This window comes from Scomber scombrus, chromosome 19, assembly GCF_963691925.1.
Source record: "Scomber scombrus chromosome 19, fScoSco1.1, whole genome shotgun sequence".
Taxonomy (NCBI): Eukaryota; Metazoa; Chordata; class Actinopteri; order Scombriformes; family Scombridae; genus Scomber; species Scomber scombrus.
Genome location: NC_084988.1, coordinates 3,117,205 through 3,144,618, shown reverse-complemented (window position 1 = coordinate 3,144,618; position 27,414 = coordinate 3,117,205). Strand labels below are relative to the sequence as shown.

General features: G+C 38.2%; 3 protein-coding genes across 3 annotated transcripts; 1 reads left to right on the top strand and 2 right to left on the bottom strand.

Annotated features, from left to right (window-relative positions):
* Window positions 1-2,157: 2,157 nt before the first annotated feature.
* Window positions 2,158-10,247, top strand: LOC134001248 (tumor necrosis factor alpha-induced protein 2-like; the record flags this gene model as incomplete). Its single annotated transcript, XM_062440814.1, has 11 exons — window positions 2,158-2,257; window positions 3,155-3,797; window positions 4,109-4,214; window positions 4,676-4,798; window positions 5,406-5,500; window positions 5,596-5,712; window positions 6,331-6,457; window positions 6,810-6,932; window positions 8,038-8,193; window positions 8,721-8,842; window positions 10,097-10,247. Coding segments are annotated over 11 exons (1,863 nt in total), but the record flags the coding sequence as incomplete, so codon positions are not given.
* Window positions 10,248-10,816: 569 nt separating this feature from the next.
* LOC134001246 (exocyst complex component 3-like) lies at window positions 10,817-18,280 on the bottom strand. The gene is made up of 11 exons (XM_062440813.1): window positions 18,020-18,280; window positions 16,753-17,242; window positions 16,379-16,496; window positions 15,090-15,194; window positions 14,430-14,530; window positions 13,880-13,981; window positions 13,501-13,627; window positions 13,249-13,356; window positions 12,852-13,007; window positions 12,631-12,752; window positions 10,817-11,175 (listed from the first exon to the last, which is right to left on the bottom strand). The coding sequence occupies exons 1-11, from the start codon at window positions 18,105-18,107 to the stop codon at window positions 11,019-11,021; spliced, it is 1,674 nt and encodes a 557-aa protein (XP_062296797.1). The 5' UTR covers window positions 18,108-18,280; the 3' UTR covers window positions 10,817-11,018.
* A 1,590-nt stretch (window positions 18,281-19,870) lies between these two features.
* On the bottom strand, window positions 19,871-26,817 carry LOC134000747 (exocyst complex component 3-like). Its single transcript, XM_062440219.1, has 11 exons — window positions 26,658-26,817; window positions 25,522-25,993; window positions 25,004-25,121; window positions 23,988-24,092; window positions 23,619-23,719; window positions 23,281-23,382; window positions 22,922-23,048; window positions 22,725-22,832; window positions 22,362-22,517; window positions 22,141-22,262; window positions 19,871-20,208 (listed from the first exon to the last, which is right to left on the bottom strand). The coding sequence occupies exons 1-11, from the start codon at window positions 26,749-26,751 to the stop codon at window positions 20,076-20,078; spliced, it is 1,638 nt and encodes a 545-aa protein (XP_062296203.1). The 5' UTR covers window positions 26,752-26,817; the 3' UTR covers window positions 19,871-20,075.
* Between the last annotated feature and the right edge of the window lie 597 nt (window positions 26,818-27,414).

Sequence of the window (27,414 nt, the reverse complement as noted above, 5' to 3'; positions counted from 1 at the left end):
TCTGAGGAATATCTTAAGTTAGCTGCCTGTTTAGCTTTATTCACCACACTAGACTGTCTTTATTGTGCACATTTATTGTGACAGGTGACTGATTGAGGGAGTCAGTGCTAGGATTCAACCCTTTACCGTTCACTTGTGGGTGCTGATATCCCAGATGTTAGCAGCAGCTCTAAGTGAACAAGTTTATGAGACAACCTTTTTGTTTGGTTATAAGTCCCGGTTTCTGGGTGGTGCCCCTTATTATTACTTCTTTGTAATAATCTCTCTTGTAATAAGTAATCATCTTTGATAGTTATAAATTATAGCTGTTAAACCAAATGCGCTTCTACCAGATACCACAACATTTTTGGTGATTGGAAGGAATGGCCTGCCCGAGCTCAACCCGAGTAGTGTATTGTGTAGTGTAGTGACTTCTGTGCTAGCCATGGATTGGCCATAACAAAAACCATGTTTGAGCATAAGGAAGTTAATGGAGATAAGGAGTATTTCTGTTTGTTATGGACTTTATTGACATGTACTGTACATTTTGCACACGTACTTCTACATATTTCAATCTGGCAAGTTCCTCAGTTTTCAACTGGCCTCAAAGATAATAGAGCTATAGAGTATTTTTTGTTTGTTATGCACTTCATTGAAATGTGCTGTATGATTTGTACATGTACTTCTGCATATTTCTCAATTTGGAACAGTTCAATCTCTGCAAAAAGTGTACTCTACAAAATAGGCACTTTGAAGTTGTCTTTTATCTTAATACCACACTGTTGTGTTACCTCAGACTCATTGCACTTCTTTTAATTTGAAATAAATCAAAAGTCAAGTTCATAAAGTAACTTCCTTTGCTCTCATTTGATTCCCAATCAAGATACACTGGGAAAAACTGCTTTACGTTGTTAATATGAACTTTTAATGTTTATATGTGAATATGAAATGCAAACAAAAATTAAACGTGCGATAAAAAAATGTGATTAATCACGACTAACTATTGAAATTCAAGTGGTTAAGCATGATTTTTTTAATATTTATTTTGTATTGGTGTATCATTGTATATGTATATGTGTAGCATATATGTTCAAATAGATTATTTTCTGTGTCACTTTATAATTATTTAGTGCTTTATTTTTTACAGGAACAGATATAAATATAATATTCACTGAAGAGTATAATTCTGCATATACTATCAATCAGATCGGGTCACATGCCCTCTTAAAATATTTGAGAATGTATGGCTATGGAAAATCCAGTTGTTGAGTAGACCAGTCACACAAACAACATTTCTGATCTTACTGGCCAATACTTGTTGGGGGACTTTACACCACACATGCATCACGTAGAGCAGGAAGTGTTTGTTGCTACTTTTAAAAACTCCACGATCTCACAGCAGCTGTTCACTGTTTCTGACAGAGCCAGAAGGGCTTTGAGAAAATTAGTGTATATACAAAATCAATGAAGGTTTAACTGTAACTGTAACTTATGCCAAATGTAAACAAATATAAACAAATGGATTTAAACAATAATTTAAAGTCTTATAAATTAATGAGGGTTAAAATTAAATTGACAATGTTAAAAGTTACATGCTTTTTTTTTTACTGAAAAAATGTCCACGTCCTGTCTTTTCGTTATTATTATATTATAGTTATTTTTATGTTTTTTATCATGTGAAAAATGACGATGTTGAACAAATGGATTCTGGATGATGCTTTGTGTTACGATTCAATCAGATTTAATGTATCCATTTATTTGCTTATTATTTGTGGTGGAAACATATGTTTTATCAAAGATTCCTATTTTAATATATTTTCATTTCACTTTTTTTTTTAAATTATATAGGAAGCAGCTTATGTTAGGAGCAGTTAGTGAATGGTTTAAAAAAGCACAATTTTAAACTTTCTTTTTAAAATATGAAAAAATACAGTAATTTAGAAATGTAAAGTGCTTTATGAATAAAATGTATTATTATTATTATCATCTATCACAGTAGTTAAATTTAAACCCATTTATCCCATCCGTTGCTTGCTAATTTGCTAATGAATATTGACAGTTAGCAAGTTAAATATTAGCCTTTTTTTTAATTCTTCACTCAGTTACTCTCTTTTAGTAAATAATATTTGGCTGTGTTTAGTCTCCACAGATCAGACAGCGCCTTTCTCAGCCTGCTGGTCACGTTTCTTGGACCGGATAGCAAGAACTCGCTCAGACTTGACTGATACAGGCAGCTTCAGGCGCAACCCTCCCTTGGATGCAAGCAACTCCAGTGAAGGTCAGTTAACAGCACTAACATCAAAGACCATTAGCCAACTGTTATCCCTTACTGTTTGAATAGGACTGCACTTTTCTGCAGAGAACAGGAAGAAATAGAAATATTTCAGGAACAGAGATAAAGTTAGTGATATATACACTGAAAAACTTTTACTGGTACTGTATGTGCAAAAGCATATGAAAATTAGGCACTAAATAGAATATTTTTTATTTATCACTTAACTTGGCTTTGCCTTTAAAACAGCAGCAGTTATCCTCTGTACACCTGCACATAGTTTTTCAATTAGTCTGCATGTTGGTTGTTCCTCCATCTTGGAGAATTTGCCATAGAAAATAGCTCTTCATGACTCTGGCTGGATGGTTAGGGTTGTTTAAATTCCACTCTGACACAGATGAACAAGCCAAAAGTCTATTACAGTACTGTCATACTTTACTAAAGAACAACCCATCGCTGTGCCTCTCTCAAGCTGCTGCCAATCACCTGTGACTTACTCTGCCAACCTCGCCAGAGGTTGGCAAGTCTGGATCTCTGTTGGATCGTTGAGACCCTCCTTCTCTCGCTCTTGTGCTTTCCTCCATACTTTGGGCTGAAGTTGTCTTTCCTTCACCAACTTAAGGATTTACTCTCTCTCTCTCTCCTTGAGATTGAGTTTAGCAATTGTGCTGCCTGTTAGTTCCTTTGAGTTCTAGAGGAATGGGGGTAACTTCTGGTCAAAGCACTTATTTTCTTTGTCTTATAGTAAACTAAAATATCTTTGAGTTTTGGATGTTTGACATGTTCATAAATATCATCTGTATTCTGGGAAGTTATTACACAAAGTTTAGATGCTACACTTTATTGTAAACAACTTCCCCAACAACTCAAAACAAGGCCTCCGGTTTGCTTTTTCTCTATCAGTGATCGCCACATTTGAGCAATGCCTCAATAAATGCTGCTTGTGTGAGGCCAGCCAACTGCTGATAAAGAGAGAGGATAATTTGTTTGGGGAGATAACGGAAGCAGAGGCACTCAAACATCAGGATGAAGAAGTAGAAAAGCTTGCTGCAGACCACAGAGCCCTGGAGGACCTCATAAAGCAGATTCTGAAACAGTCCCTCAACACAGAAGTCAACGCTGAGGCTCTAACATCTGCTGTGAAGGCTATCTGCCAGGAGGAGGAGCAAGACCAGCTGTGGAAGCAGAGGGGTGGGACACCGCCGGCCTGGAGGCCCAGCGAATGGAAGAAGAAGCTCCACGAATCGACCCTTTTCAGCATGGTGAAAGAGCGAATGGATAACCCCCCTAGTCCCCCTGCAGCCTTTGTGGACCAGTCATCTCTCCAGGTGGACGTCTGTGGAATGGGCAAGCAGCTGAAACAGGACCTGCAGTGGGTGGTAGATGTGGTAAAGACCTGCTACCCGCCGGAGATGAACATCTGTAATTCCTACGCCAGGTGGTACCACCAATTCTTCAGCGCCAGACTCAGAAAGATTGCAGAGTTTGGTCTAGAAGACAAGGACTGCACTTACCTCCTGCGCTGGGTTAACGAGTTTTATCCAGAGTAAGTCATTCATTCAGTTTATCCTTTTATTATAAGACAATAACATGGTTTAATACAGCTTTTGGTGAAGTAGCTCATATTTCTGAATGCATCCTGTCCATGTGTTGGTCCATCAGTCCATCCTCTGTCCAACATATTAGACCAAGATTCCTCAACAATTACTTGACACATTTACAGTAAATTTTTATACCTAATTATACGTCGAGGAACACACAGATGTCTGACATAATGATTGTTACTTTCTGTTATCTGGAAGTGTCCAAAACAGCATTGTTAATGAGCTTGAATGTGATGTCTTCTCTCTCTGTCAGAATCCTTCAGAAGCTGGCCGATGATATCGATCATGACGCTCTGGGGAAGCTGCTGCCTGAAAACTTACTGGAACCTCTGGAGAAGCAATTCCTGCACAAGCAACATGTAGTTTCATCAGATTTTAGTTTTGTACAGTAATTTTAGGTGTTAGTTTGGTTGGGTTTGGTAGTTTTACTCAAACTGCAGGTCTTGTTTTTGTGTTTTTTACCCTAGCAGCATGCTGTAGAAATCCAGTTATTTAGTGTGATTAATACTTCTGTGCAGAGTGAGATATCGCAGCAACTATGGGTTATATTGTCATTAAATTTGTTGTGGATAATCATCGTCCCCAGTAGATGAATCTCAGCCTTTTACAATACAATACAAACAACTATTTTAATTCCACTAGGGGTCGTTTGTTTGGAGCACATACAAACACACAAAAGCAATGAAAAAAACATCTCTACATGGCATAAAAAACCTGATGATATTTTGTCTAGTGCCACCCTTGATAGAATTATATAAATTCATGCTTTGAAGAATATATGTTAAAAGTAACAGCTTCATGTTGTTTTTTGTTCATCCAGAGTGAGCTGACAACTTGCATCGACCGTATGCTGAGGGACATACAGGAAAAATGGGATAAAGGAGAGGATCCCGAAAAAGAGGACGGCTGCTTTGTCAGTACTGTGTCCTACGACGCCATTCAGGTACAGTTTCATCAATACATGGAATCAATACATGATGTTAAATCAAGGATTTCACAGAGAGCCAATTATTTGCTGGATTAAAGATTTGGTATTTATAAATATCAGAAAACTGTTGAAAATAATAATATGAGTTCAAGAATAAGCTGCAAAATCATACGTTTAACAAACTGAAACATTGAATTGTCGACATTTTTTGCTAAAGAACTGCTGAAACTATTATCAAAATATTTTCAGCTTAATTGATGTAGTTAACTAACCAATTAGTCATCTTATTGTTTCAGCTCTAGACGACATGTTTTCATGCTTTGTTTTCTTCTGATCACAATCTATAAAAATCTTTGTTCATCTATCATCACATAATACTGTCATGTTGAGTTATTTTAGTGCTAGGATGACTACATAATCAATAATACATATAAATGTTTTCTTTTATTAATGAGAAAACAAACCATGAAAATAGTGCCTACAGTGTTTTATAATGTACAATGGTACATATGAATGGTGTGTATGAAGATATGAAAAAAGCTAGTATTGTGTAAATGACATCACTCTTTCTCTTTGTTGTTTTTAAAGCTGTAATTCATGTGTATCATCTGTCTGTATTTAGCTTATCAATGGTAATGTGACTGCAGCAGTAAAAATTGTGGGAGATCAACGCAAGGCCCAGAATCTAACACGGCCACTGAAAGATTTACTAGAAAGGTAAGAAGACTGATTATTTGCTTCTAAATGCTGCCATTTATGTGGGCTTTTAGTTTTATTCTTAATAATATCGCCTGTCAACTAAACTCCTGCAGGTTCAAGACCTTTCAAGATGACATCTTGGAGCAAAGCAAGCCGAAGGGCAAGTCGAACAGCAAGCCAAACAGCAAGCCGTTCATCAAGGCAAACCTCGGCTGTGTCAAACAGTTCAGGTACTTTTCTGACATTTAGACAAAGTCACAGCTTAAGGACTCGTTCCCATTTTTTCTAGTGTCTTGAAACCAGCAGTCAGGTGTCCATGTGAACAGTGAAAGAGGTTTTCCTTGATATGTGCTTTCAATGGAAGTGATGGAGAACCAAATCCAAAGTTTGTCCATACAGTCATTTAAAGGTTGATGTGAAGCTTATATGAGTCTTCAGCAGTCACATTCACACAATTCACATTTACAGTCTTTTTAGCATCAAATTCCATCTTTGTGTTTCCCCGTTGAGCTGTGGTGGAAGTATAGTAACAAAAAGAAGGACTATGATACTAAGAAGACTGTAACGATGAAAGATATCTACTCGCTTCCACTCATTTGGACGGCTGAAGATAAACTTTTAAATATAGTTTTGGCATAGGAGGAGGACAGTGGATTTTGTCCTCCATCACTTAGATCCGATCTTCTTGTGGTCAGTATGAACAGGAGGAATGATTACAGAAAGTTCATTTGTGCACATGGCTGTTGTGTTAAGACAGACTTGAAAAATTGTAAATCTGACCTTTGACATCATCAGAATAAAATATAATTTTGCGCTAAATTGAGGGGTTTCCTGTGGTCTGTATGCAGGGATGTCCTTGATACAAAGAGCGATCTGTTCCCGGAGGATGTTCGGGAAAGCTGTTTGTCTATCCTGAATGACATGAAACAATCTGCCCACACGTATTTACTAAGCCCCGTGCACGAGGTCCTCAAGGTAAGTTTATTTACAACTTATTTAAAGACTAAATCTGGTCATGTTCCTTTCAGTCAACTAATCCCATGAAGGATTAGTGTATCCAAAGCCTGATATATCTTCTTGCTCTGTGCCATAGAGCCCCATTGTTGTCCAAAAACTATTAAAAACACATCAGTGAACCAAAGTGTAGCAGTTGTTGACATATTGGTTCACCACTATGAACACACACTGTGTTGTTGCCATAAAATCTCACTAGAACACGACAGCTAAAAATATTGCCCTTGATACACCTCTGCAGTAACGTTTGGACTGAGTGTCCGAGATATCAAATATTTCACTGTCTCATGCATCATGTTTGTGTCTCATACAGCCACAGTACCGCAAACTGGGAACTAGTGACTGGCTGAATAAACCAACACCGTTTGATAATCTGCTGTCTAGCATTGAAAAAGAGATTGGGGATCTTCAAGGTTCAATTGAAGCGTGTCACCAGGTAAACTGAAGAAACCATAAAACACACTCTTCAATTTATATTAAAGGACAAGCCACTGTTTTTTTGTTTTTTTCAAGTTTCAAGCTCCTTAAAGGTGCAGTGTGTAGAATTTAGTGGCATCTAGCAGAACAGACAATGTAGCAATGTTTTAATTATTGTATAATCCATAGACTGTATATATAATGGGCGTAACATCCGTGACGTCACCCATTGGTTTGTGGACTGCTGCTCGGAAGCCAATACTTTCGGATCTGGGCAGCGCCATCTTGAAAATTTCAGGTGCATGCCGGGAAAAATAAAAACACGGATTCTACTTATATGGGCATCAGGAGGGGCATGAGGAGCCCTCCTGAACCTGTGAACCAATCAACCTGTCAATCACGACGTAGCCACGCCCTAATGTATACCCTGCTTTATCTTCAAATATAAAATCCGGGAGGCCAAAATTTCACAAATGAACATCATACTGCATTGAATAAGGCTTTAAACTAGCGATTGAGACCATAAACACATTTTGAAAACGTTTACTGAGGTTAGAAATCAAGTGAGAAGTTGGTGAATTCTCCATTGACTTGTATAGAGACGGAAGTCCTTTTGACACTAAAATGGTCGCCCCCTGGTGGCCCTTTGATAGAATGCAGTTTTAAGTTACTTCGGCATTGGCATCATTTCAGAGGACCAGAACTCCCGGCCTGGTATAATCCCATTAAAATAAGAATCATGGAGTTTTCATTACCTTAGAATGAGCCCTTTATATCTATATAGGCATTTAGTCCTCTTCCACAGAGCCCGCCATGTTGCTCTGCCATGTTTCTACAGTAGGTTAACTTTGATGGATTAAACAACTCAAGCAAAAGTCTGCTAAATAAGTTAATGGACACCAATGGCTGCCCGGATGTTAGGACAAATGCATACTACAGAATAGTTTGCAAAACAGTAATATCTGAAATATTGTAAATAGTGTAAAACATGGGAAATACTGGTATAGTTCTGGAGATTCACAGATGATCTGGTAAACCAAGTGGTTCTTCAAACAACAAGCAAAAAATAGTTTAATTTAATGTTAAAGTAACAGTTTTTGTCCTGATTACTGATTTGATTTCAGGAGCTGATTGGCCAGCTTCACCAGGAAGTGACAGTAGAATATGTGAGGAGGCTCCTGAAAGGTGAAGTCAAACTGAAGAACATGGAGTGCGAAGAGAAGGCCTACAAGACTGTGATAGACAACGCAGAGAGTTTGCACAATTTTTTCAGCGAACAGGTGAGACTCAAGCACGAAATCTGAAAGTATTTGATTTTTCTACAGATTGGGATTAGTATGTGTTCCTGGGAAAATCCATGCAAAACCATTCACACCAATGATAAAATCCTCTGTAAAACACTTGGCTTGTGTATCACTGTGACGCCCCTGTGTCGTCAGGTGAAGAGCTGAGGCTGATTGCAGTAACTCTGGGCACCTGGGCCCATCGCCCTGTAGTTCGTTTGTACTCCTCTTTCTCATTCATGCAGAGGCTATGCTGAGTTTAGTTTCTGGATATGCAGCTTCAGTTGTAGTTATCTTGCTTTATGCACATTACAACACTCTCTCACACACATTCATGCATCCATCACTCAGTCCTTACACTACTGATGTCCACACGTCATACAATAATTACTCTAATTTGGCACAACTTTTAATTTGGTCTCTTTTTTTGGCTTAAATAAACTTATTTTGTTGTGGCCACTTGAGCCGGGTCGTAACAATCACTGTTGGAGGAAACTTAAAGTCTAAACTAAACTATTTCACAGGGATCAAAGGAGGACTGGTTGAAGGAAGTCCTGAACAAGATTGCTGAAGTGCTGAAACTCCAAGAACTCGACGACATTCAGATGGAAGTATCATTTCTGGCAGCTTATTGTCCTGACCTCAGGTAGCCATTACACTCTGCATACTGGATTCACTTCAACAGTAGTATCAGAAACAAATGTCAAGCTGTCTTTAGCTCTGTGTAACTGACCTAAATTACTTGATATAGGATGAACATCAACAAACATAGTTTTCATTGAGAGCTGAGGGACAACAAGGAGTGAATTGAGCTAATGAGTTCAGATGTTTTCTGGTGGCAAGATAATTATTATGAGCTGAGGGTCAATTTTGTAGAGAAGCTGCCAAGAAAAAGAGAAGCTCTGCTGTTTAATGGAAGCTGTAGATTGAGTCAGTAATGTTCCCATGAGAGTTAAAAGATGATGTTTACTGTGACAGTAAACTTTTTCTCATCTTTAATCCTCTGTTTTCCATCAGTGTTATAAAACTTTTACACGCAAACTGAAGAATAAAATAGTTTGACATTCTGCTTTCATGCGGTTTGATGAGAAGATTGATATCACTTTTAGCCCCAGTAACATATCTGTACCAGCACTTCTAAAACTCACAAACTAACATGTCATATCTTGTTTAAATCTCTGGTTTCAAAAGTCAGGTGTTACAACTAGTGAGCTGATCAATCAATCGATCAATCAACCAAATATATTTATATAGCAATTTTCATACGAGTTAAATGATAATCAAAGTGCTTTACAAGTGATTTACAGTATGGTAAATATGGACTGGGAGACTAATGCATGCCAGGATACAGGTAAAGTACCAGACATTAAAACAAGGTGACTTTTAAAATTTAAATAAGATAAATAATAGAAGATAATGGATTCATATTCAGCATGAAGACATTAGATTGGTATCAATCTCCTCATCTAACTCTCAACAGGAATGCATAATACATAAATAATACAAATATACTGTACACTTACACACCATAATCTGCTTTATTATTGTAGTAATTATCTAATAATAGGATTTATGTTGTCCTGGATTAAAACTAGAAATGGGCGATATGGATTAAATCAAATATCATGATCTTTTGACCCTAACTTCGATATTGATATTTTGATAATATTAATATATTATCTATATTAATATTGATATTATCTAAATATTTACACAAGAAGATTTTTGATAAATAATCACCAATAATGTGGATGTAATGACTAAGTGGGTACAAACAATATTACAATATCCAAAATCTAAGATGATATCCAATCTCATATCACAATCTATATAATATTGATATTCCACTCAGCCCTAATAAGAACATTAATTTCTAATCTTTCCCTTCTTTCATCCACAGTGAAAAGCATGTTTTGGCTCTGTTGAAGCTCAGGACTAACTTCCCCAAGGACAACAGGAAGACCGTCATAGAAATTCTGTCAGTCATACGGAGAGAAATCAACACTCCCAACGCTCAACAGCCTTTTTTCTCAGAAATTAAGGTCAAATGAGACGTTCACTCCAGTGACACGTTCTCATTTCAGTCCCTTTAAAAGTGAGTTTTACAGTATCATGTATCATCAGTGTTTGTGTTGGATTAGTATGATGAACACACTGATATGTCAAACATGCAAACAACAAACAAAGAAGTGAAAGTCCGATCTTGGATCAAATGATCTAAAGATGTCAAAACAAAAACTCTAAACTTGAAGCTCTTCAGATATTTCTGCTCCGACGCTCCTTCACAGTTTTTTTTCTTACAGTTTTGTTGTTTTTTAGGCTAAAGTGAAAAAAAGAAGCACCAACCGCCTACCCATACATAGCTTAGCAATGCTGTCGTTTTGTGATGCAAAGATAAAACAGGATAAGATTCAAGATGTATTTTATTGTCATTCAAACACCATTTCAGCAGAGATACAGTGCAGAACGAAATTACATTACATAAGCTTCACTATGAAACAAGAAAATATAAAAACACCTTCAAGGTGATTACACCTGCAATGACACAAGCACTGAAATACAGCATGTGCTTTACATCTGCCATCTCAGCACTCAATAACCTCCCCCAATAAACCTCATATGGACCCAGCCCTCCTGAGTGTGCTATATATGTGTCGGTTGTTCAATGTCTATCTATCTATCTTACATGATTTCTTTTTACATAAACATGTAAACAGATGACAGAAACATTGGCAAGCAGGATTAAAAAAACAAACAGCCTCTTGTGTATAATCCTAATCACAATTGTGTCAAAGCTTATGCTCCTGAAGTCTCCCTAATTTTTAATCTTCTGTAGAGAATCTCGGCCTATGACAGATAAAACAGCTGTACCAGGATACTGATCTGGGTCTGGGTTGGTCCTCAGGAAGGGCCTCCAGCACCTCCCTGACCTCTCGGTTAGAGAGACCTTTCCATCGCAGCAGGAGCTCCAGATCCTCTCTGCAGCAAAAGGCAAAACGTACAAAGAGTTAGTAGGATGCAGTTCCTTTAATGCCCACTAGGATTTAAGATTTAAGCAGGCGGGGAGTTCCGGCACTCTGAAATGATGCCAATGCGGAAGTAACTTAAAACTGCATTCTATCAAAAGGCCACCAGGGGGCGACCGTTTTCGTGTCAAAATGACTTCCGTCTCTATACAAGTCAATGGAGAATTCACCAACTTCTCACTTGATTTATAACCTCAGTAAACGTTTTCAAAATGTGTTTATGGTCTCAATCGCTAGTCCTTCTTCAATGCAGTATGATGTTCATTTGTGAAATTTTGGCCTCCCTGATTTTATATTTGACGATAAAGCAGGGTATGCATTAGGGCGTGGCTACGTCGTGATTGACAGGTTGATTGGTTCACAGGTTCAGGAGGGCGCCTCTTGCTCCTCCTGATGCCCATATAAGTAGAATCCGTGGGGGTTTTTTACCCGGCATGCACCTGAAATTTTCAAGATGGCGCTGCTCAGATCAGAAACTTTTCGCTTCCAAGCAGCAGTCCACAAACCAAGGGGTGATGTCACGGATGTTACGTCCATTTTATATACAGTCTATGGATTTAGGTCCAATAAGAAGTGTGGGGTTATGCAAACCATAACCCTACACTTCATATTGGACTTAAATGTTTAGGCAGAAGAAATTAAAGCAGAAAAACATATGTACTATGAAATGTAGACGCTAACAAATTGTTATTTTACTTTGGCTGAACCACAAAAGGTTCAGATTTTATATTAAAATGTGCGGCTATAAACTACATAAGTTCAGGGAAATGTGAGACACCTTTATGCAATTCCTGGAATGTGATCAGACTGGAATTAATGAATAATAATTGTTATAAACTATATGAATGAAATTTGATTAATGGAGTGACAGCATCTATGGAAACTAACATGCCTCTTGTCAATATATATGTCCAATAATGATTTTATTTTATTTCATGTAGATTTCATTTTCTTGTCTTGTGTAATTTTTTGTTTTCCCCGGAATGTATATGTTATTGAGGATGGGGGAGGGGGGTGTTCCTAAATGTTGTTGTACTCGTTAATGTACATTTTTTTATGCCAAAAACAGTAAATAAATTGTTAAAAAAATGTTTAAAAAGTATGGCTACCAGTGAACACAAACTGTGAAAAAGGTTGGTCTTTACAGGAGGTGTTTCAGACATCCACCCAAATCACATTGTGTGTATCCCTGCGAACTAACAAATATGATACATTTTCTTCCTCGTAAAACATCTGCAAAGCCTACCTGTAAAAAATGTCTTAAAATCTGCATTGTTTACATCCGTGTCGACAAGCTTCCCTGCCCTTGTTGTCACATTGCTGAATTTTTGTCGCACTACGAAGCAATGTTTATGGGATCATACTGGACACATGATTATAAGAAAACTTTTCCCTCTGCATGATTTACCTCTTTGTGATATTCATCCGCTGCATGCTTGCAACATCAAGTTTCAGTCCGTCAGTGTCTTTGCACTCCAAAATTTCTGGGATTTTTAGCAGCGTGAGGTTCCACTGTTGGACACCAAAGGCCTGAAACACCAAAATAAAGACAGGTAATGAATTTATGGTGCAACTGGTGAAGATTTTATTCATTTGTTAATTGGTAAATGTCAGTTTCAGTTCACTCACCATGTCTGAGATGGTGGAGTGAAGCAGCTCAGCATCGTCAGTCACTTGTTGCCCAACGTCAGAGCTCCAGCACTTCTTTAGCTTGTTCTGGTTGATTTGGACAAGATGTTTGAAGTAAAGTTGAGTGATGAGCTTATAGACCTCATCCATCACTCTCTGAAAAACAAAGAGACAGATAGATACACAGTTTAGTTATTTACAGATCATATACAACATATTTGGTATAACATGTTTCTGCATGTAAAATAAATGTCTTTATGTTACTTTCCTTCACATCCAATCAGCAAATATATAAATCTTTCACTATTTTATTAAATCACGAGCAAACCAAGAGTCAAGTCGTAAGCCAAATATCTTGACTAAAGATTTGAATGCAATGATCGGATTTTTAACGTACCTCTTGGACATCCTGACACCACATCAGTTTGGGGAAACGCATTTTTACTTCGTCAACCAGCTTGACGAAATGCTCGTTCTTCGATTTGAAGTAGTTCTTAAGGTGGCTCTGTGTGAAAGAAATTGTGATTTAATTAAACCTTTTTTGGTCAAACTATTTTCTGAAGAAGTACCTCAAATGACCTTCACATAGATGGAAATTGTATATTATATATTAAAATATGTTTATAATGTTGATAAGTTCAACAGGTACCTCTGTGTAGCCAGCAACAATCTCCAACAGGAGCTTCATAGTTACATCCTTCATGTCTTCAAGCACTTTCACAGTGTCCTCAGGAAGGGAAGTTTTGATGTTGTAACTTTTGGTCTGGACATGCTGCCTGAAAAGAGAGTTAATATCATCAACACAAATCAACTCATTATTGTCAATTACCGTCATCACATTTAAATCTGTACACTATCTCAAACTATTAACAGCTACTGCATCAGTGACTTCTACACCCTGAAGTGATTCATGTGCTTCAACAGCATTTAATTGTGAGTAATATGATTTTATTACAAACTATGTTTGCATAGGAAGATACGGTTTTGAATTGAATTAATATTTGTGACAAGGCTGCTCAAATACTCACTTGAGAGCTTCACAGTTTTGCAAAGTCTTCAGGAAGAGTTTCATGTCTGGCTCGGCCTTTTCTCTTTGCTCTCTAAGAATCTCAGTCTGCTCAGTGGTGTACCTACAAACCAAAAAAGGATGCTGTCATATAGTATCTACAGTAGTATACAGCAGTCTAAACAAGGAAAAATGTGGAGATATGTAGAGATGTGTGATATTTATGTTTGTTTCATGACAAATAATGTCTCAGAGATGTTATATTTCATTATCATAATCAAATCTCAAAATTAAAGCCTCTGTGTGGAAATGTGTGTGTTAAAATCATATATATATATATATGTACATTTTTTAAATTTTTTTTATTAAGATTTATTTTGGGCTTTTTTGCCTTTATTTTAGAGAGTAACTGGCAGAGATGTCGACAGGAAGGAGAGAGGAGAATGACCTGCAGCATAGGTCCCTGGCGAGATTCGAACCAGTGATGCTGTGATTATGTGGCATGTGCTCTAACCACTCAACCACCAGGGTGCTCCAAATTATGTATTTCTAATGTAAAAACAGACTCTCACCTCTTCACAAACAACAGCAGCTCTTGGAAACAAACCTCCTGAACACGGTCAGACAGTGTTTTGCTGATTGTTTCTGCAGCTTTGCACATGGCATTGGTGCACTTAAAGACAGATAGAAGAACAGATGTCTGTTAATTTCATTACAGGACAGATTAACAGGAAAGCCAACTGTGATGACCCCTCCGCTCCACTAGGGGAGTTTGATTGGCTGGCTGGGGGAGACACTTCAAGAACCGGTCAGTACAGAACATGTACACAGTTAAGGAGTTAAGGTGAAGTTAAAGCAGTAGCTATGTATGTACTATGTAGCTGCCTACGAATCATTTAGATTTTTGAAATGGTCATTGTTTGCCGGTATAGAGTTTAATTTAACTAATAGCACAATACATATAGATAAATTAAGTCCTGAGTAGACCAATACACACACACACACATGCAGTAGACATAAGCTAGACTCATATCCCACAGTCTCTTAAAGCAGGCATGTCAAACTCATTTCACAAAGGACCATGTGGCTGCTTTCATTCACAGTTGATTGGTGCACATGTGTGCTCTTCATTGGTTGGAACAAAAACCTGCAGCCACACGGGCCTTCATGGAATGAGTTTGACATGCCTGTCTTTAAGTAACAGCTAAAATAAGGTTTGGGTTACTAAATACCTGAATAGTGTCCATGTTCAATTGAATGAAAGCTTCGTCACTATCACCGCCTTCTTGGCTTCTCTCATTCTGCAGGATTTTCTCCAGAGATTTTCTGACGTCTTTCTGTGGACAAAAGGAGACATAGCAAGTTAAAAATTAAAGCAACAAACATATCAGATAATAAGATTATCTTGGTGTGTCTATTCCAGACAGATAGCTTCAAAGAAACTGAGCTGTATTATTGACAGTTTATTTTTTGATGCATGAACAAACTGGTTTCCACCATTGAAATTTTCAAGAACAACCTTAAAACATACTTTTACTCCTTAGTATTTATAACCATGAATTTTTATTTCTGATTTCTTTTTTATTGTGTTTTCTATTTTTTATGTGTTCTTCCTTTGTGTGAAGCACTTTGGATCAACCATGTTGTGTTTAAGATGCTATATTAATAAGTTGAAGCTGAAGTTGAAATTATTGTCATATTGTACAGGCCACAAGTGAGTGTGGGCGGGTAAAGCGTGTTCAATTTGTTCTGTTTGCGAAGAACAGTTTACATGAATGATGTTGGCAGATTTACAACAAACAACAGCAGGCTTCTCATTTCTAGTCATCAAGCGTTGATTTTACCCGTGAAACTGACAACTGTATGGTGGCAGATTTTATCATTTGAAACTAGTTACGTAAATAAGCTAACATTAACGCTATGAGTTGGTTGAAAACTTTTTTATTGTTTCCAGCTGACATTTTAAGAAGAGAATCCTGAAAAAGGTGTCTTAAATATACAATTAACTTAAATAGAAACCTAACACTTGTCTGTAGAAAACATGAAAATAAAGAAACAGCTTTGTTCTTGTACTACCATTTCGAGCTAGTTAGTCTCAGATCAGGCTCTTTAATTAACCTTTTGTGACTGCTCAGCTAACTAATATCGTACCAAACTCTTTAAATGCCAAGCCTTATCACTACAGCACCATGAGCACTGCTTCAACTTGACAGATCTGTGTGCCTAGAAATGGTTGGAGCGATTGGACAGTTGCTGTTCATGGGGAAGGGTTTAGTGAACTGTTAGTTCAAAGATGAAAATATAGGGAATATAGGCCTAGCTATGCTATGTCCTATCACTGCCCGTTTCAAAGGCAAAAACACAAACACAGAAAATCTCTCCAGTGAAGAAAATGGTGTGTTCATGTTAAATTGATCATTCATAACAGACTGAAAACACAGATTTGCATGGACTTTAAAGCTCTTAAATAGGTGTAAGATTAGAAAATTGCTGTAGTTGGATGAACGGTTAGTATTCTTACCTGCACATTTTCAAGTAGGTTGTCCTTTGCTTTTGTCACCCACTCTGTGAACAGCATGAGGTCAACATTTTTTATGTGATCCACTTTTTGATGGGAAGCAGCGGCCGGTAGGTCCTTACTGGGAAAGCACCACAAATACCGACATCAGTATTGAGCAACAGATCTGGTCTCGAGTTGTGCATTTGAGACCAAACCTTGTTACAGTCATTGCAGTTGGTTGTATTTAAAAAAACAAAAAATGTAATATTTACTGTTTATGGTACATTATAAACCAGGTGAGATTGGTATCACTCTTTTCATCTAACCTATGAAAGAAAGTGAACAAGAATATTTCTCAAAATGCCGATAAGATACAGGATGTGGTAGATAAATACCTCAGATATGTGTGTTGGACCCAGTTTAATAGCATGAAGGAATTCTTGGACGTGCTGATGTTCTTGAGTAGACCAAGCAGGTGATTAAATGTCTGACGATGGTAGCACTCAAGCAGACAACCCATCAACTCCTTACATGTAATCTGGGAAGCCAGCCTCGCCAGCTCATTCTGCAAGACTGTCTCCACTTCCAACAGGTGCTGCTGAAGGTTCCTCTCCAGCTCTTCCGGTGGCTTCGGAAAATGCTGGTTCACAGATCTTTTTACCAGTCGAACAACATTCTGCTGGTTCTCCTGTCCTGAGTGAGGCACTGAACAACAAGATCCATCCTCAGAAGTACCAGGCCTCACAGAGATGCCATCAGGTGTCACCTGAAGAAGCTCGGCTAGTTCCTGAAGTGTGATCTCTTTCACACTCTGCTGTTCCTCATGGGTGTTTAAGGTGGTCTGAACTGAGACTATGGCATGCTTGTCCTCTTTCTTGGCTCCTCCTAACACAGAAAAATATATTTAAGCTGTTTAAAACACTGAAAATACTCAATTAAAATACAAAGGAATTATACAGGTATATCACAATAATGTGGATTCAATCTAGTTTTAAACCCAACAGAGATGATGTTTCAATTTTACATTGGCATTGTCTTCATCAGCAATCACTAAGCAGCCCTTGTCCCTTGTTTAGGCTTTAAAAACTGTGCAAAAATCAATAATAAAACAACAATCAATCGATCCTCTTACTTTTGTGGGGGCCTGGTATGCGTCTGTATCATCACAGTATCCCTGTTTCATATCTAGCCAGGGACATATGCTGCAAGTCATTCTCTATCTCTCCCTGTTTCCTGTCAGCCTCTCTTTCAGTTGCGATGTGTAAAAGCACACAGACAACCAGCATTTATTGCTGCAACACACAGCAGGCTACGTGCAGAGATCTGAACCCAAAAATAGGACAGTTCCAGAAAGGTGCAGAGAAATAACAGACTCATGCCAGGCGAGCACTGTCTGTCATACTTACTCATTTATCACTCTAATCTGTTAGTTGCATCATCTGTATTGTACTCACATTTAGAGCATGTATGCTAACACAAGTGTGAATCATCTGAATTCTGTGATTTCACTTTTTCATTCATCACACATCATGTATGTGGAAACTGCACTAAAGAATAATCATGTTGGTCTCTGTTTTCAGAGGCTCTGTATGGTGCTGAAAACAAACAGTATCCCTATGCAGACATGCAGCATGCTCATTATATAATAAAACAGACTCTTACCTTCCTGATTGTTCTCTGGTAAAGGTCTCCTTTTTTTCCACCGAAGCTTGCTTGGCCATTTATTTTTCTGTTTTGAATCTTGAGTCATTCTGTTGATGCCTGAACGAGTCTAAGTGGAATTAATCACCTTCCTGCACAGAGCATCCACTGTGCTGTTATAAAGACCGTAGGGAGGAGTGAGGAGGGGTGGATCACCATACTACTTTACTTTCACTTTCATAAGGCCTGTTTCATGGGCACAAGTAAATGTTGATGCATCATGTTGAGAGAAACCACAGTAAAAATATAAACATGAATACTACAACTGATGATAAAAAATAATGATAATAACAATAATAAAAATAATAATAAAGATCATAATAATTGAAAGATCAATAGTTTACAACAAGACAATCTTACGACAATGTTCATATAACTTGAGCTTGCAGTCACTTATCTGATGTGCAGATGCTTTAAATGCAGCATTTTTGCTGAACACTTTAAGGAAATAGAAACTTGAAATTCTATAGCAATTAAAACTCATACAGCTCATGAGGAAGAATGTGTGACACAATCGAAAGCTTCATAAGAGCCACTAAATAAAATAGCCCCGAAATTTAATCTGCTGATTAAAATCCAGTAATCCACGAATATTATTTAGTACTTTAAAAATATAACCACTATATTATTCAACATTTACCAGTAGATTTTACCCCTGTTGTGTCTTTATAAGTCCCGGGAAGACCGGATAATTCACTGATGATTTTATTTCCTCAACATTTCTTCACACAAAAACAAGAAAGTGTCCTGGATAACTCAATGAAATGCTGGGTGACTGTTATGACCATCGCTTTTAAGTATTTTCACCGCTTTGGACATTAGCAGGAATGGCTGTTAATGTTAATTTTATTTTGAAAGTTATTGTTCCCTCAACCATAAACCACCTAAATACTTAAAAAAAGACTGTAAATAATTCAAAATGTACATTTAACTTGAACAACACATATTTTTTCTGACGTTTTTGTTGATTTTTAAGCTATAGCTACAAAAAAAGCACCAACCACCTATCCATACATAGCTTAGCATCTCTGTAATGCTGTTGCAGTGTGATGCAAAGATAAAACAGGATAATGCAAAGCCTGCAATGACACAAGCACTGAAATACAGCATGTGCTTTACATAACAGACAACAGACATTTTTAGCAAGCAAGACTTTAAAAAACAGCCTCTTGTGCATTGTCCTAATCAAAGTTGTGTCAAAGTTTATAAAAACCACTGTTCTGTCAGAGAGTAAGATATTTGTCGTAGAGTCCAGAGCACTGTCTCTTTAAGAGATCTTAGTTTGTTGTGTGTAATGTCACAAGGTCCTGTGAGATCTTGCGATAGTTCAGTTACCATGAAGAAGCGAGCGCATGGTGGATCATCTCTTTGTGTCTTTGGCATCCGTTATCATCTGCTACATTTCAGTCTTTCTTGGAGTATTGTAGGTAGGTTACTTTAATGTTTGGATCAATGTCTAATATCTTTCATTGTCATTTTGAGTTTGGACATTTTTTATATTTCTATTTTGTATTTGCTAATATTGAGTGTATGTAAATTAGCCTAATTTGATTTAATAGTTTAATGTAATAGTTTATCTACAATACTTACCTTGTTTACCAGTGTGACTGTAATGCAGTGCTTATACTTACCTTGTTTCGTGTCATACTAAGCTAAAATACTTTGCCATTATTTGCCTAATCTTTTGTGGATGCTACATTTATACATACATGTGTCCAGTTTACACATTATAATATTGAATTAAGGATTTAAATAATACACAGGACTTAAATATGTCAAATGTCTATTTTATTTATATACAGTATATGTAAATTCATTGTGTATTGTTTTCTCAGTTTTACCCTACCCTAGTTCGTCAATGAACGAAGTAGAACTGAGTTTCGTCTTCATCGTGGTGATTGGGGAAGGGGTTATCTGCCTGTTGGCTCATGCAGTGCGCATGAGGGTGACAGATCAACCACCATGTCTGCTCCTGAAGTCTCCCAAATGTTTAATCCTCTGTAGAGAATCTTAGTCTTCACCGGGTGATAAAACAGCTGCACCAGGATACAGATGTGGGTCTGGGTTGATGGTCAGGAAGGGCCTCCAGCACCTCCCTGACCTCTCGGTTAGAGAGACCTTTCCATTGCAGCAGGAGCTCCAGATCCTCACTGCAACAAAGGGCAAAACAGGATGCAGTCCCTTTAATGCCCACTAGGATTTAAGATTGAAGTCCAATATAAAGTGTAGACATACAAATGATAAGTTGATAAGCCGTTATAGTACTGAACTTTTTAGCTTGAACCTTTATATCTATAGATAGATAGATAGATAGATAGATAGATAGATAGATAGATAGATAGATAGATAGATAGATAGATAGATAGATAGATAGATAGATAGATAGATAGATAGATAGATAGATAGATAGATAGATACCGCTGGACAGACCTGGGAAACCCAAACAAGTAGTGAGGGTGACCTGGGAACGTCTGGTGGAGGCACCTGTCTGTAAGTGCTTCAACCTTCATCTCCAGAAGAAATTCTGACCTCAGAGCTGCGGCCAGAAGGTCATTGGTGCCTGTCGGAGCGGCAACCCGAGAACCCGCTGGTGAACACCAACAGTGAAGGAGGCCTTTAGGGCCTGGCTGGCTCAATGAGGCAGTGGCTCAGGCAGTCACTGAAGCAAAATGCCGGTGTGGGAGGAGTTCGGTGAGACCATGGAGACGGACTTTTGGTCAGCCTCAAAGAAGTTCTGGAAAACATCAGGCAACTCAGGAAAGGAAAGCAAGGCTTAGCCCAAGCTGTTCTCAGCAGGGGTGGAGAACTTCTGGCCTTGACCAGGGATATTGTCAGGCAGTGGAAGGAATGCTCTGAGTAACTCTTAAACCCGACCAACATGTCCTCTATGGAGGAGGCAGAGCTGGATGATCCGTAGGAATCTTCACTCATATCCCTGGCAGAGGTCTCTTAGGTAATTAAGCAGCTCTTCAGTGGCAAGGCACTGGCAGTGGATGAGATTCACCCTGAGATGCTGAAGGCTCTGGACATTGAGGGCTTGTCATGGCTGACGCGCCTCTTCAGTGCCAATGAACTGGCAGACTGGGATGTTGGTACCCATTTTTAAAAAGGGGTACTGGAGGGTATGCTACAACTATCGGGGATCACACTTCTCAGCCTCCCGGGAAAAGCCTATGCCAGGGTGCTGGAAAGGAGGCTGGCTAATTGTTGAACATCTGATTCAGGAGGAGCAATGCGGATTCCATCCTGGCCATGGAACAGTGAACAGCTCCTCACCCTTGCAAGAATACTGGAGGGGTCATGGGAGTTCGCACATCCAGTCTACATGTGTTTTGTGGACTTGGAGAAGGCTTACTACTGTGTCCCTCTGGGGACCTTGTGGGAGGTTTTACGGGAGTATAGCGTACCTGGATCACTGCTGCGAGCCATTCAGTCCCTATACACCCGCTGTGAAAGCTGTGGTCGAATTCTCAGCAGTAAGTCAGACCTGTTCTAGGTGGATGTTGGGCTCCGCCAGGGCTGTCCCTTGTCTCTGATTCTGTTTGTGATTTTCATGGACAGAATCTCAAGGCGCAGCCAGGGGCAGAGAATGTCCAACTTGCATCTCTATTTTTTTTGGATGATGTGGTTCTGTTGGCCTCAACAAATCAGGACCTCCATGTCAGGATGAGAGTCAGCACCTCCAAATTGGAGGCCATGTTGCTCTGCTGGAAAAAGGTGGATTGCCTCCTCAGGTTTGGGAGGGAGTTCCTGACCCGAGCAGAGTATCTCAGTATTCACGAGTGAGGATTAGATGGAGCATGAGATTGAAAGGAGGATCAGTGCAGCATCAGCAGTGATGCGGGCGTTGCACTGGACCGTCCTGGTGAAGAAAGAGCTACGCCTGAAGACAAAGCTATCAATTTATCAATCAATCTACGTCCAACTGGGCCTCGTGTAAAAATTGCCAGTGTCCCTTCTGTACCAACAATTTTTAAGCTTTGGCTGTTTTTCTAAACACCAACGAGGAGGGACAGAGCAATGTTTTTGGGGGAAAATTGGACACATGTTTATAAGAAACCTTTTCCCTCTGCATGATTTACCTCTTTGTGATACCCATCTGCTGCATGCTTGTAACTTCAAGTTTCAGTCCATCTGGGTCCTTGCACTTCAACAATTCTGTGATTTTCAGCAGCATGAGGTTTCGCTGTTGGACATCAGGGGTCTGACACAACAAAACACATATAGGTAATGAATTTGTGTTGTAAACAGTGAAGATTGTATTCATTTGTTAATGGGGAGTTGCCAGTTTCAGTTCACTCACCACGTCTGAGATGGTGGAGTGAAGCAGCTCAGCATCGTCAGTCACTTTTTGCCAAACATCAGCGCTCCAGCACTTCTTTAGCTTTCTCTGGTTGCTTTGCACAAGATGTTTGACGTAAAGTTGAGTAATGAGCTTATAGACCTCATCCATCACTCTCTGACAAACAAAAAGACAGATACATACAAAGTTTAGTTATTTACAGATCATATACAGCATATTTTGTACACATTTTTTCTGCGCGTAAAATAGACATTACGTTACATTCCTAAACATCCAATTAGCAAATATATAAATCTTTCACTATTTTACTAAATCACAAGCAAACCAAGACTCAAGTCTGCAAAGATCAGATTTTTGACATACCTCTTGGACATCCTGACACCACATTAGTTTGGGGAAACGCATTTTTACTTCTTCAACCAACTTGGAGAAATGCTTGTTCTTCGATTTGAAGTAGTTCTGAAGGTGGCTCTGTGTGAAAGAAAATGTGATTTAATTAAACATTTTTTGGTCAAACTATTATTTCCAATTTAAAAAATTACCTCAAAAACCTCAACTACCTCTGCGTAGCCAGCAACAATCTCCAAAAGGAGCTTGAAAGTTCCATCTTTCATCTCATCAAGTGCTTTCACAGTGTTTTCAAGAGGGGAAGTTTTGATCTTGTGACTTTTGGTCTGGACATGCAGCCTGAAAAAAATGTTTGTATCATCATCGCATTTAAATCTGCACACTAATTCAAACTATTAACACCTCCTGCATCAGTGACTGCTACACCCTGAGGTGATTATTGTGCTTCAACAGCATTTTTATACTGTTTGCTTGCGATTTCCAATGTGATTTTATTACAAACTATGTTTGCATAGGAAGATACTGTTTTGAATTGAATTAACATTTGCGACAAGGCTGCTCAAATACTCACTTGAGAGCTTCACAGTTTTGCAAAGTCTTCAGAAAGAGTTTCATGTCTGGCTCTGCCTTTTGTGTTTGATTTCTAAGAATCTCAGTCTGCTCATTAGTGTACCTACAAAACAAAAAAGGATGCTGTCATAATATATCTACAGTAGTATACAACAGTCTAAACAAGGCAAAATGAAGAGTTTAATTTGTGATATTAAAGTTAGTTTCATGACAAGGACAAAAGTAAGGTCTCTGTGATGTCATCATTCTCAGATCATCATAATAAAATATAAAATTAAAGCCTCTGTGTGGAAATCTTTGTTAAAATCATATATTTCTAATGTAAAAACAGACTCTCACCTCCTGACAAACACCAGCAGCTCTTGGAAACAAACTTCCTGAACACGGTCAGACAGTGTTTTGCTGACTGTTTCTGCAGATTTGTACATGGCATTGGTGCACTTAAATACAGATAGAAGAACAGATGTCTGCTCATTCAGATATAATATCATTACAGGACAGATAAACAAAAAACTAATGTAAATTAGGGACAGAAAAGCCAACAAATAACTATATAAATCATACAGCCTTATTTAACTAATATCACAATACATAAAGGTAAATCAAGTCCTGAGTAAACCGATATATGTGCACACAAACGTAGATATAAACTAGACTCCCACATTCTCTTAAAGCAACAGCTAAAATAAGGTTTGGGCTACTAAATACCTGAATAGAGTCCACATTCAGTTGAATGAAAGCTTCGTCACTATCACCACCTTCTTGGCTTCTCTCATTCTGCAGGATTTTCTCCAGAGATGCTCTGACGTCTTTCTGTGCACAAAAGGAGAGACAGCAAGCCCTAATAAGCATATATGGTTTTCCAGAGCACTGAAACAGAGAATAAGAATGTTTTTATTTAAGCGACAAACATATCAGATAATAAGATTATCATGTTTATCTTGGTGTGTCTATTCCAGACAGATAGCTTCAAAGAAACTAAGCTTATGTTTTGTATGCATGTACAAACCGGTTATGTCACATTAATGTCATATTGTACAGGCCACACGTGGGTGTGGGTGGGTAAAGAGTTTTCAATGTGTTCTGTTTACTAAGAACAGATTACATTAACGTTGCTGGCAGATTTACAACAAACAAGAGCAGGCTTCTCATATCTAGCCATCAAGCGGTTCAATTTTGCCTGTGAAAGTGACAGCTATATCATGGTGGCAAATTTTATAAATTTTTTCAGTTGAGTTTTTAAAAAGAAAATGCTGAAAAAGGTGTCTTAAATAATACCTCTAACCCTAACTCTTGACTTAATAGAAACTTGTATGTAGGAGACATTAAAACAAAGAAATAGCATTGTTCTTATATTACTGTGTAGAGCTAGTTAGTTGTACTATTATTAGAAAATTCTAAGATAACATTGTTTGACTGCTTAGTGTACACACCTGGATAAGCAAGAAAGTAGGTTTATGGTGTATTGTTCATATTCGTTAACACCCTAGTAATGGTTGCTAAGCTGTGATTGGGAGGGGTTTACTTCCAAGTCATAAATATCATATAGGCCTAGCAATGCTTTCTCCTATCGCCATCCATTTCAAAGGCAAACATTTCTCCTGTGAAGTAACTAAAACGTTGGATCCCGTCACTCATAACAAGAAACAGACTGAGAAAACAGCTCTTAAATAGGTGTAAGATTAGAAAACTACTGTGGTTGGATGAAGGGTTAGTGTTCTTACCTGCACATTTTCGAGCAGTTTGTCCTTTGCTTTTGTCACCCACTCTGTAAACAGTATGAGGTCGACATATTTTATGTGATCCACTCTTTGAGGGGAAGCAGCGGCTGGTAGGTCCCGACTGGGAAAGCACCACAAATACCAACATCAGAATTGAGCATCAGTTCTGATCTCGAGTGGTGCATTTGAGTCCAAACCTTGTTCCAGTCATTGCAGTTGGTTGAATTTTAAAAACAAAACATTAAAATTTACTGTTCACAGTACATCATAAGCTGGGTGAGATATGGATGTATCACTCTTCTCATCTAACCTATGAAATAAAGCAAACAAGCATATTTCTTGAAATGTTAAACTATTGATTTGAGTTGTGCCTTATCTAAATATTTAAGATCATTGGATGCACAAAACAACTGTATTGTTTGAAACAAACTTTAAGCCAATTACTCCACATCTATATGGATTAGTATGCATGTAAGAACAAAAATGAGTAATGGCAGATACAGAATGTGGTAGATAAATACCTCAGATATGTGTGTTGGACCCAGTTTAACAGCATGAAGGAATTCTTGGAGGTGCTGATGTTCTGGAGTAGACCAAGCAGGTGATCAATTGTCTGATGATGGTAGCACTCAAGCAGACAACCCATCAACTCCTTACATGTAATCCGGGAAGCCAGCCTCTCAAGCTGAGTCTGCACGACTGTCTCCAGTTCCAACAGGTGCTGCTGAAGGTTCCTCTCCAGCTCTGCCGGTGGCTTCGGAAAATGCTGGTTCACAGATCTTTCTATCAGTTGAACAACACTGTCCTGGTTCTCCTGTGCTGAAATAGGCACTGCACAACAAGATTCATCCTCAAAGATGTCATCAGGTGTCACCTGAAGAAGCTCAGCTAGTTCCTGAAGTGTGATCTCTTTCGCACTCTCCTGTTCCTCATGGGTGTTTAAGGTGGTCTGAGTTGAGGGGTTGTCATCCTCGTCCTCTTCATGGATATCTCCTATGAGAGATATGAAAATACTGAATTTAAAAATGAAGGAATTGCATATGCATGTCACACCAATGTAGATTCAATCCACATAGTTTTAAACTAACCCCCCCCCCCTGCATTACAATTTCAGTAATTTTAATGCATTGTTTAAATACATTTTTTCCTATGGTACACGTTCCCTTGCCCTGTGTGTGTCTGATGAAGGATTTGGGTCCAGTCTCAGCCAAGCCTTTTCTCTTATAATAGCAGTTGTTTAACTTTCATTCGTTGCAAAGCAGTATAACAGGTCTGTTTGTTTGAGTTCAGAGTGTGTTTACTCTCTCTGGGAAATTCACTTGGAAATCTCCTGCATCAAAAACCAGAAGCATGGCAGTTTGATCTGTATTCATTTAAATCAGATTTCCAAATATGGTGAGTACAGTTTTCTTTGCATTTCTACTTTTTAAAAAGATTTTTACTTCACTAATGTTTCTCTGCCATTTCTTTTCTGGATTTGTTCACATGAAGCAGTCTGTGATTTCACTTTTTCATTCATCATACATCATATGTGGAAACTGCACTAAAGAATAATCATGTTGGTCTCTGTTTTCAGAGGCTCTGTATGGTGCAGAAAACAAACAGCACTCCTACGCAGACAAAGCATACTCATTATAATCATAAAACAGACTCTTACCTTCCTGATTGTTCTCAGGTAAAGGTTTCCCATTTTTCCCCCAAGGAATGCCTGGCCGAATTTTCACCTTTTTCCGTTTTGACTTGTCCGTCATTCTGTTGATGCCTGGACAAGTCCAAGTGGATTAAAGCACGATCCTGAAAAGAGCTGTGAATCTGTGAGTCCACCACGCTGTAAGAGCGTAGGGAGGGGTGGACGGAGGGGAGGGGTTTTCTATTACGCCATATATTCTACTGTACTTTCAGTTTCTTTGGGCTTGTTTTAAGTTCCCACATTATGTTGAGAGAAGCCACACTTATAACATAAACATTTTCCCATTTCTTCTGACTTAAATGAAGACATTCACTTTTCTACAATAGTTCTACCTCAACAGCCGTCTATGTATATAATATATATATATACTGAAAATAGGCTCTTGACTGAACCCTATTTTTGAAAGATCATTAACTACAAATCATATGTAGGCTACAATTATGTTTGCCTCATAACTGTTTAAATGCAAATCAATTTGTTGATAATGTAACTCTCTGACATACATTAAGTCCATGTTTTTCATTCTGCATGGACAGATATGCTTCCATTTTCAACATACCTGTCCACACAGTCCATGTAACAGATCATGCCTCACTTGCACTCAACATGTGTCACTGTGGCCGAAAGCATCTTTTTAGGCTTTTTATCAGTTTTCCTCTGATATAAAATATTTTTAATCAATGATTTTACTGTCAAGGACAACCTTCATTTTTTTCCCTTATCA

Excerpts from the sequence above, each read along its gene's own strand:
- LOC134001246 (XM_062440813.1), bottom strand. The coding sequence starts at position 18,107 with ATGACTCAAGATTCAAAACAGAAAAATAAATGGCCAAGCAAGCTTCGG. Across the intron at positions 16,497-16,752 it reads GTCCAACACACATATCTGAG|TAAGGACCTACCGGCCGCTG; the intron begins GTATTTATCTAC and ends GTGCTTTCCCAG. Across the intron at positions 13,357-13,500 it reads TTGTTGCTGGCTACACAGAG|AGCCACCTTAAGAACTACTT; the intron begins GTACCTGTTGAA and ends TCTTTCACACAG.
- LOC134000747 (XM_062440219.1), bottom strand. The coding sequence starts at position 26,751 with ATGACGGACAAGTCAAAACGGAAAAAGGTGAAAATTCGGCCAGGCATT. Across the intron at positions 23,720-23,987 it reads TGAATGTGGACTCTATTCAG|TGCACCAATGCCATGTACAA; the intron begins GTATTTAGTAGC and ends TCTGTATTTAAG. Across the intron at positions 22,263-22,361 it reads ACTCCACCATCTCAGACGTG|ACCCCTGATGTCCAACAGCG; the intron begins GTGAGTGAACTG and ends TTGTTGTGTCAG.